The sequence below is a fragment of the Electrophorus electricus genome, chromosome 14 (genome assembly GCF_041902795.1).
Source record: "Electrophorus electricus isolate QZ-2024a chromosome 14, ASM4190279v1, whole genome shotgun sequence".
In the NCBI taxonomy this organism is placed as follows: domain Eukaryota; kingdom Metazoa; phylum Chordata; class Actinopteri; order Gymnotiformes; family Gymnotidae; genus Electrophorus; species Electrophorus electricus.
The window spans coordinates 17,315,001-17,324,377 of NC_137510.1; the positions used below are offsets into that span (position 1 = coordinate 17,315,001).

Below are 9,377 nucleotides of genomic sequence, written 5' to 3' on the forward strand. Positions count from 1 at the left end.
TGTCCATACAGTAACACGTACCACATATTTATGAAACAGAATCGTTCGCAACAGCACTCTTTAATAAGATAATGCTTCCCAACAGTCCATAAAAACGTAAATCAACAAAACGGATTAAAATAGACAGGAAATACAATAAATTAGTTAGAGAATGAATGAGTTCTTCATGTAAGGAGTGTCACAGAGTTGAAATGGCATATTTGTTTAAAATCCCGAATCTACCTTTTGGCATACCCCAACACAGCAAGCTGCCAACTTTTGCTTAGGATGGCCTCCCTCTAGTGGTGCGAATAGTTTCTGCAAGTGCGCGAGAAGAGGCGATGTTGACGAGTGTCCTTTCGCTTCTTGCCCATTTTAGTCTATGCCTGTCACCTCTCTGGAATGCGCTACTCACACTGTGCAGCCCGCTCGCTGGGATTCATATAGCTAGTTTCTCCGTACGCGCCTTTTGTTTTGTCAAGTCTACTACCGGCGAGTAAGTATTTTGTTTCAACCAAGTAGAAAGACTGGTAAGTGTTTCTTTTTGTGTTGTTGTGTCGTTGGGTTTTCAGCGTTAGAGTGTCGAAGACAAGATCACAAGTTCAAATAACGAGAAACTCTTTTTTCCCCCACAAGCTGAAGAGGTCTGGAAAATTCTTGCACTTTCTATACACGTTATTTTATCTCCAAATTGAAGCCAGTCAGTTCAAGGTTGCGATAGCCTCATTGTTTCGGCGTTGCACAATTGTCTGAACAGTCAAATTAAAATCAGTTTATTTTACGTTTTCTTACAGTGGGAGGACAATTTAGTTGGCTATTTATTTTTAATATCTTGTTATATTGGAGAAAAATATATTTTTTAAAAATGTCTTCCAAAACTACGCTGAATGTGTTGGGTATGTAATACTATAGCATTGACTTATAAAAAGAGCAGGCAATGATTCCGTTAGAAAAAACAAAAAACAAAAAAAACTTTTTATTAATAACGGATAGTCTTTAAAAAGATTGCTACCAGTAACAAGGCAGAAATAGTCGCACCCACAAGAGCCAAATGAGAGGTGGGTGGTGGTGGTGGTGGTTGGGGGGGGGGGGGGGGGGGTTAATATCAGCAGGCACACCACGAAGACAGTAAGAACACTTTAAACACACTAATTACAACAGAAAGAAAAGACACTACTACTTTACCCAAGCACAGATACGCTATTGCACAAATTGACTATTTACTATATTGAAACGTTGAACTGAAAGTCTGCAGAGAAGCGCACAGCATTCTGGGAGTTGCATTTTGTGGCCGTTGACACGATACTATTTATGTGTACATTTGCCAGGACATTGTATTTTGTGTGAGTGATTAAAAACGCATAATACAAAAGTGTTATTACAAGGTAGAGAGCCATGCTAGCAAGAATCCATACGTATTGCTTTATATAGACGATTTTATTTTCAGTATTAAAGATTGTGCTATTTCTGATGTTTTTCATTTCCAGCTTAGTGTCTGTCAGAATGTCAGCCATGCCACATCTTACCACCCTGTTGTACACAACCTTGTCTCCACTGGACTCAAGTGTGTCATCAACCTCTGGTCAGCCAGAGGTGGCATCAAATATTACATCTTGCCAGGACTGGGAGAAGAGCCAACACTTACTCTTTCATCTAGGCAACCTGAGTTTAGTTGTGGGTCTGCTTATTCCTACCACAATAGGCCTGCACATGATCCTCCTCAGACTTCTCCTGATGACAGGTCTGAATGCCCACTGCTGCTTACCACAAACACATCTCCAACAGATATATTTTATTGATACATCTTTAAGGCAATCTCTGATTTAATAAGAGTGTATTACTGTCATGGTGGTATCTCTGTTGGGGAGTTCAGGGGTTCAGTAATTTATATGTTCAGAAGTCTTTGAAGAAAGCAAGGTTGCAGAGGGAGTATGGTTAGTATTATATTTATAATTGATTTACTTACTTAGTTTACTTCTGGTTCACATCTCAGTGTCAGTCATAATTTTAAGATGAGTTTTATTTGAATTTGAAACTCACTTTAGATTTAGCACCATGCCTAAATGCTGTGCATAAGCATATGAATCTACATGTGTTTAAAAAATTTAAGCATAAATCAGAGTATATTTAATGGATTGCAATATGATTAGGCCTGACTTCATCCTTAATCAATTAGAATTAAGTATTCATCAGTGCCAAAAATTAGGTGCATTATGGTCCGTTGCTATGCTAAAGGAATTGGACTGTTATGGCTTTCAATTTTCAAAAATGACTTTTTCTTTTACAGGTTGTTGTCTGTTTATCATCTGGGCTACTCTGTACAGGTGCACCCTAGATGTGATGGTATGGAATGTGGTCTTCCTCCTAGTCAACTTCGTGCATCTCTTCTTCCTGCTATACAAACGTAGACCTGTGAGTACTAACTGCTAAGATACATTTTGTGATTTTAGAACAACCAAAGGACCTTGGCCTTTTGCTGAAAAAAGGCATTGTAGATTTCTTCCTGCTCCCATATTTTGAAACTGAACTGAATTCTAAAGACATGATAATCACAAAGAATATCTTTTACATCTTCAGTGGATTAATTTACAGTTTAATTGTCGACTCCTGGTGGAGTAGTAAGGAGTTTCTGGATTCACAAAACTTTGAAAAATAAGTTACCTTTAAATAATAAAAAAATAATGATGCTTAAAGAAATTGCTATTTTCAGGGAGTTATAATATGTGGAAAGACAAAAATATTCAATAAAAACAATAGAATACATTCAGAAAGTAGGTAGACAAAAGAATGATTTTCACAGTGCTCAGAGAACTAAAGTTTATTGTTTATTACTTACATTTTTGCTGGCTGACAGAATGAGATCCCAGTATGCCTCTAAAAGCAGAGCTTTGATTCATTTTGGGTCACCCAGTTAGTCTCCTTGCTCTTGCCATGCAGCCTAACTTCTAGCTAGCTGCAACTGTCTTGAGATCTACAGTAGTATGTGGCTCAGTAACTGCTTAGTGAAATCTGGAAGTTGTTCACAGTATATACTGGAAAAAGCAGTGTTACACTGCTTCCATGATTTATTTGCTAGATAAAAATGAGTCACTTGCACATTCTTCCATTCCTAAAATGGGATGCACGATTTCCAGTTCAGTGGTGCAAAAAGTCAAGGTTGTCCTGTCATTTGGAAGGTAAGACTGAGTGCTCCAGCACATGTGTTAAACCAGGACATCCCCCTGGGATTCTCACTGGATCCTCACACAGTGTGTTTTTCACACACTCATGCTCTACCCATGCATCATGGTCTAGGAGGTTTTGCACGTGCAAAGTCCTGTTTCCTTCTAGTTACTTTTTGCAATGCCTTCCTACTGAAAATGGTGTTGATGGAGTCCTTTGGTTTAACCTCAGATCAAGATCGACCGAGAGCTCAAGTCTGTGTACAAGCGGATGTTTGAGCCCCTACATGTGCGTGAAGCTCTATTCCAGAGGCTAACTGGTCAGTTCTGCACCATCCAGACCCTTAGGAAAGGTCAAGTGTATGCTGCTGAGGATAAGACCTCAGTGGATGAGCGGCTCAGTATTCTGCTCAAGGGCAAGTACGTCATTCACAGAGAGCAGGATAACTGCAGCAAAAATGAAAAGTAAAACATTTTGAATACTGGCAACAAAATTCAGATTTCCTTATCATGATATAAAATGTATTACCTAGCACTTATTATCTTAACCTGCTTGTAGACAATATTGCTTTATGTATTTATTTCTTAAATGTCTAGATTTTTTCCAATGTGCTAAGATATTTTTTTTCTGTTTATTTTTCGTATTTAGTACATTTACTTTACGTTGCTTGGACATTTTCAGTGATTATGTTCATTTTTATGTTCATTTTCCCATTTGTATACTCACAGTTCTACTGAATTTCAAACAATATTTTTGCATATTCTGACCAAGTGTGTGTTTGTTGTAGAATGAAGGTGTCATATCGTGGACATTTTCTTCACAACATTTACACCAATGCCTTCATTGACTCTCCTGAGTTCAGATCAACACAAATGAACAGGGGAGAAAAGTTCCAGGTAAATTATTTAGAATTGAGGATCAAATCTCACATATACACCTGTATTAAGTACATTCAACATTTGTCTTTATTTACAGGTGACAATCACAGCAGAGGAAAATTGCAAGTTCCTATGCTGGTCTCGAGAGAGGCTCACTTATTTCCTCGAGTCAGAATCATTTTTGAATGAGGTATTCAGGTATCTCATTGGCAAAGACATCACCAATAAGCTGTACTCCCTCAACGACCCATCCCTTAATGACAAGGTAAGATGCTGCTGGTGATTTTGTGATTTGGACAAGGATCATGTTAACCCTGCGGGGCCTGATGCAGGCTGTGGTTCTAACAGTGATGGTGGTGATGGCTAAATCTCAGGCAGTAAAGAAGATGGAACGCCAGCCGAGTCTGTGCTCTCAGCTCTCCATGATGCAGATGAGAAACAGCATGGCCAGCACCAGTGACACGGATGATGTGCTGAATCAGATCCTGAGAGGGGGATCAGGGAGCTCTCTCCGTAAGTCTCAGTGGAACCTTGCTAAAGCCTGCAGCTCTCCAGCAATTGGCACAAATACTAACCACTGCCTCCTTGCTGTGTGAGTGTGTTCTGTGACATTACAACACATCTGATTCAGCATCTGCTTCCATTCTATCTTTTTCTTTTTCTGTCTTTTCCCTTCTATTATTCAAGGTGAAGTGCAGTTTCATTTGAGTCTTCATTCCTCTAACCTTCAACTCCACCCCTACTGTGTCTTCCAGTCTGGTTAATTGCCATCAACTAAATGTCTTGTGCTCTATTGCTTTAGTATTTCTCTGATATTTTTTCCTCCTGTCCCTCCTCTAGCTGTGACTTCAGATCGCGCCTAATGGGGGTGTAAGATGTTTTATTTTCTCTCACCTCTTCCCCAACCCCAAATTACCCAGTTCTCAGCTCAAATATAAGCGTAATTTCTGAATAACTTCTCATATGAATCTCTAACCTCCCCTCCATTGTTCTGAAAGTGTGAGCCCTTTGATAACCTGACCTGTTATGGATTTCACTATTAACAATAAAAAATTCCTTGGTTAAATGACATCCTGCATCACAAGTCAGAAATCCATAACACACTATTATCCAAAAATATAATAGTGTTCCACAAATGTTAGCTTATTAACAATTCAGTTATTCTTCTCAAAACCCCTTTAAAACATTTATATTTACTATAAAGTGATTTGTCAAATTAAGACATCTAGATATAATTTACAATGACATACATATCTTTTTACTGATTCTCCAATAACCATTGTGCATATTAGGGATTTATACAACAGTTAGTTTTAACCACACAATCTCATTGATGTGTTCTTCTGGTAGTAACAGCATGGTTACTTTACCATACCTGTATCATTCTGCTGATCACTTGTTGCTAAGAAACAAGAATGGATGGTTTACACAATACTTTCTTTGACAAGAAAAAAAAATGTCAGCACTCACAAGCCACTTTACTATGGAGCAGCGACCTTGCACCTGCTGTCACTGTCTACTTTAATACATACATGTATCTTATAGCTAGCTGCGTTATGTACCTGTGTACAATTACAGAGTGTAACTGTTTGTAGATTTTGCTCTACATAACCTCTATCATCTTTCCACCACTTTCCGCACGGGTTAGCATTATACATGCCTGTGTTACTGCTGAGCCCATACTGGTCCTGTAGTTGGCTGTCACTGAAAATTATCCAGCCAGGTTTATGGTTAGAGATCTGTTGCCATACACAGTTTGTGTTAGCCATTCTTAAACTCTTCATCAGAGGTCTGACCAAACAGGTGGTAGGCTTTTGATTTTTTTGAATGATGGTCTACTTGCTCATTGGTGACAGACATATGTAAAAAACAAAGAATAACAAAAAGCAGGATAACATCCACCATCATTCCAGTACCACTGCAGAATCAATGGTGTGTGGTGTGGTCTGCCACCTAGATGGTGTCCAGTCAGATAGCTCTGTGTTCAGAAACTGACCACTGGTGAACAGGGAAGACTGTAATTGTACCCAGGCATATAATGTACTTGTAAGACAGATTTACCTATCAAAACAGTCAGTAACTGAAGGGGCAAGGTAGGTGTTCCTAAAACATTTGTGGGAGGCTGTATATATGAAACAATGATTAGGGCTGCCTTCTATTTTTTCTTCATGAGACTGATGTATAAAAGCAATAGAACATTTGAGGCTCTGTGTTGTTGTGAATAACATATCAGCTGTGATGATCTATGGTAAATTGCAACCACAGCACACTCACTTTCATGTTATACTTTTTTAATGTTGGTAAATAGTTCATGTGACATGGCTAAGAATTGACCTAGGATATTTTGCCCCCAAATATTGTTTTTAGATCACAGAAATGCTTTGACATTCACAGAACATCTGACAGTGGACACTGATCAGAATCTTCACAGTGCAATAAAAAACACCACCACCAAAACATCCATCAGTGCTCATACTAAGACCTTCTTTTTGCTCTGTCCAGTCCTTAACATTTGTAGCAGTGTGATGGCTTCAGTAAGAGAATACAGAAAACTCTGTAAACTCTGTAAAAAAAATTCTAAAATGAGCTATCAATCAGCAGCCTGTTCCATCACTAAATTCAGATAAAACAACACTGTAACCATAAAAAACTGTTTATCATTAAACAGCATTCTGATTAAATGACTTAAATCAGTACTTCCAAGGATCTAATCAACACTTTTGATTACTGGCTCTAACATATCGGACTGTTAGTGGTTCCCAGACATTATGGAAAGTCTGACACTGTAAAAGATCCCATTTATGTGATTATTTTACAAACATATTTTGATTAGCAAATGTGAGTGCATGAGTTTGGCATAACACAATTCTATTATCCTGGTAAGCATATATGAATGTTCTGAATGTGTCCTTTTTATTGACCAGGAATGTCTGATTTTCAGATAAAAATCCACTCAGCAAGGCTGTGACAATGAAGCTAATTGAAGAAGGTGTGGAAGACGATGTTTTTGAAGATGACTTACCTACTGACTCTCAAAAGAGCTGCAGGAACCCAAAGTAGATGTAGGATAACATCACAGGTGACACTTATCTTCCTGTGGTTTGTTGTGTGAAGATGAATAGACTACTTCGGATCCAATTATAGATCAAAACTGCTCATTAGGATAGGCAAGGCCTGAAATCACTTATTATAGTAGGCAAGGGCTGAAACCTGTTTTACCTAAAACACTTCCCTGTCTATCCTATATGGAATACAAAATAGTATACATTACAATTCAGCAGATGATATTGATATATTTGGTATATTGTCTGGTCAAAATATATATTTTAAATGAGTATGTAGACTACTTTTGTGAATATGCTTAAGATCTTTGACAGCAAATGTAAAAAAACAATTGACAGGTTTTTCCACATTTTATTTCACTTGAGTGGCTTCATTTTATTTTGCTTGTATTCTTAAACCAGTAACTTGTGTACTTGTGTCTGTCCTGATAATTTTTAAAAAAGGTTTAAAAAGTACTTATCTGACACATATAAAAATGTCATGCATTGTCTCTTTAAGCGTATATAGTGTACATTTTCAATTAGATGTCTACTATTAACGCTACCCTTTAAATATTGGTAAAAGTTACAGGCTGTAATTGTGATGGGTCTGCTCAGGGACAGGGCAAGAACAGGGAAGTGGTTTGAACAAACAATTGAAGGTTCAGTCAGTTATGCAATATTTACTTTTCACAAGAAATTTATTTTGATCAATATCTATACCCCAGATCATGCTAAATGCTTAATCATGGCTTATAAGGCTGAAATTGTATTGTTGCTTGTAATGCTTTGTGGTAATCACACATGAAATGTCATAAAGACTCCAATCACATTTGTGTTCTATTAAAAAAATATAAAAAACAAAAACAATCAAACAATTAAAAACTTCAAGTATCTTTGGCTCCATGGAAAGCTGCAGAACTTTCTTTTAGGTCAGTGTTCTCCCTTAGCAGGCTATAAAATGAAAATTTATGTTTCCAGTCCAAGAAAAAACTGCATGCTACAGAATGACACATCACTGAGGTCATGTCCACTTAGTGTATTTATCCAAATAGAGATGAGTGGTAATTAAATAAAATTACTATCACAAGCATGTCTGTTACAGCACAAAACATCCAGTATAACATTGAATTTTCATTAAAGAAAAATAAAAGTCTGTTGAGGTCATCAGAATAAACAGAGAAGCACTGCTGACACATTAAATAAGCAAGGCAAAGCAGTGCTTCATTCTCATTTAGCTATTAAACTTGAAATTCTTTGGTAGAAAAAATACATAAGTATATTAGTAGTCACAATAATCAATTTCTGTCAGTGTTTGGTCTCAATCAATTAATAAAAATATTAATGATGAATATTTAAGATTCAAATTATCATGCCAGCAGTTACAATTTATCATTACCGGTAAGAGAAAACCTCTGGTGTCCAAAATAATAAAAAAAATATATATATATATATATTTTAGAATAAAGGTTTCTACTCTTTTGCCCAGTTAGTATGCACAGGGGGGGGAAATGGAAAAAAAGATCTAGGAGCTTGTCTCGTCACATGTAAAGGCCCCAACGGGCATTTGTGCAGCTGGTGAAACAGCTTTGAGTACTGCAACTACACAGGCTTTCAAAGGAAAGTGCAAACGCTAAACTGTACATTATCTACACATGCCATTCACTTAGTCCAGCATTGATTTGGCTTTGTCACTTCTCAAATCGGGCTTTGACAGAAACCTTTCAAACCCTTGGTACTCTGCATTTAGACATCACTGCATTAATCAAGTTATAAGATCAGTACACACATGGCTAATTGCCTTTTTCCACTGCAAATGACTTGAGTGTTGTTGAATCAACAGCAGAGGCACATCACAGTAAATGCTATTTAATATCTTTTTCTGTGCTGCTTTGAGATATAATTTGTCCAAGGCAATAATTGCTTTTTTATGTCCAAGTTAAATAACACACGAGTTAAATAAAACATGTGAGTAAAAAAAAATCACCACCACTATCTCTTTACTCAGAAAAATATCCTATGTGGCCACCAGGAGGACAAAAGTTTCCAAACCTCAATATATGTGCAGTCCTAGAAATATTGCATTAATTATACAACTCTAAAATAATTCTTACAAAACTTATAAAAATATACAAGCAGCCTCTTTAGCAATTAAATTTAACTATCTGCAAATGAAAGGATATAACATACTTTTTGATTATCAAGACCCTGAGAGAAATTCTTCCCACCAAGAAGTTTTTGTTTAGTCATATGGAGGCGTGTACATCTAATAACAGTCAGGGGTTTAGCTTGGCTTATGCTTGGCTCATGTTTGAAT

The 9,377-nt window shown here is 37.1% G+C and overlaps 1 protein-coding gene across 3 annotated transcripts in view; it reads left to right on the top strand.

Annotated features, from left to right (window-relative positions):
- The window catches only part of popdc1 (popeye domain cAMP effector 1), a 9,753-nt gene extending 1,787 nt beyond the window's left edge, over positions 1–7,966 (top strand). Inside the window, exons 1-9 of one of the 3 annotated variants that reach the window (XM_081695747.1) lie at positions 306–475; positions 1,467–1,720; positions 2,267–2,391; positions 3,373–3,560; positions 3,929–4,037; positions 4,117–4,284; positions 4,394–4,532; positions 4,860–4,889; positions 6,961–7,966. In XM_081695747.1, the coding sequence (XP_081551873.1) occupies positions 321–475; positions 1,467–1,720; positions 2,267–2,391; positions 3,373–3,560; positions 3,929–4,037; positions 4,117–4,284; positions 4,394–4,532; positions 4,860–4,882 (1,161 nt within the window). In that variant the 5' untranslated portion in view covers positions 306–320 and the 3' untranslated portion in view covers positions 4,883–4,889; positions 6,961–7,966. Of the gene's footprint in view, positions 1–305; positions 476–1,466; positions 1,721–2,266; positions 2,392–3,372; positions 3,561–3,928; positions 4,038–4,116; positions 4,285–4,393; positions 4,533–4,859; positions 4,890–6,960 lie in introns of those variants that run through there. The other 2 variants (XM_081695746.1, XM_081695748.1) reach the window with 2 other exon arrangements.
- Positions 7,967–9,377: the final 1,411 nt, after the last annotated feature.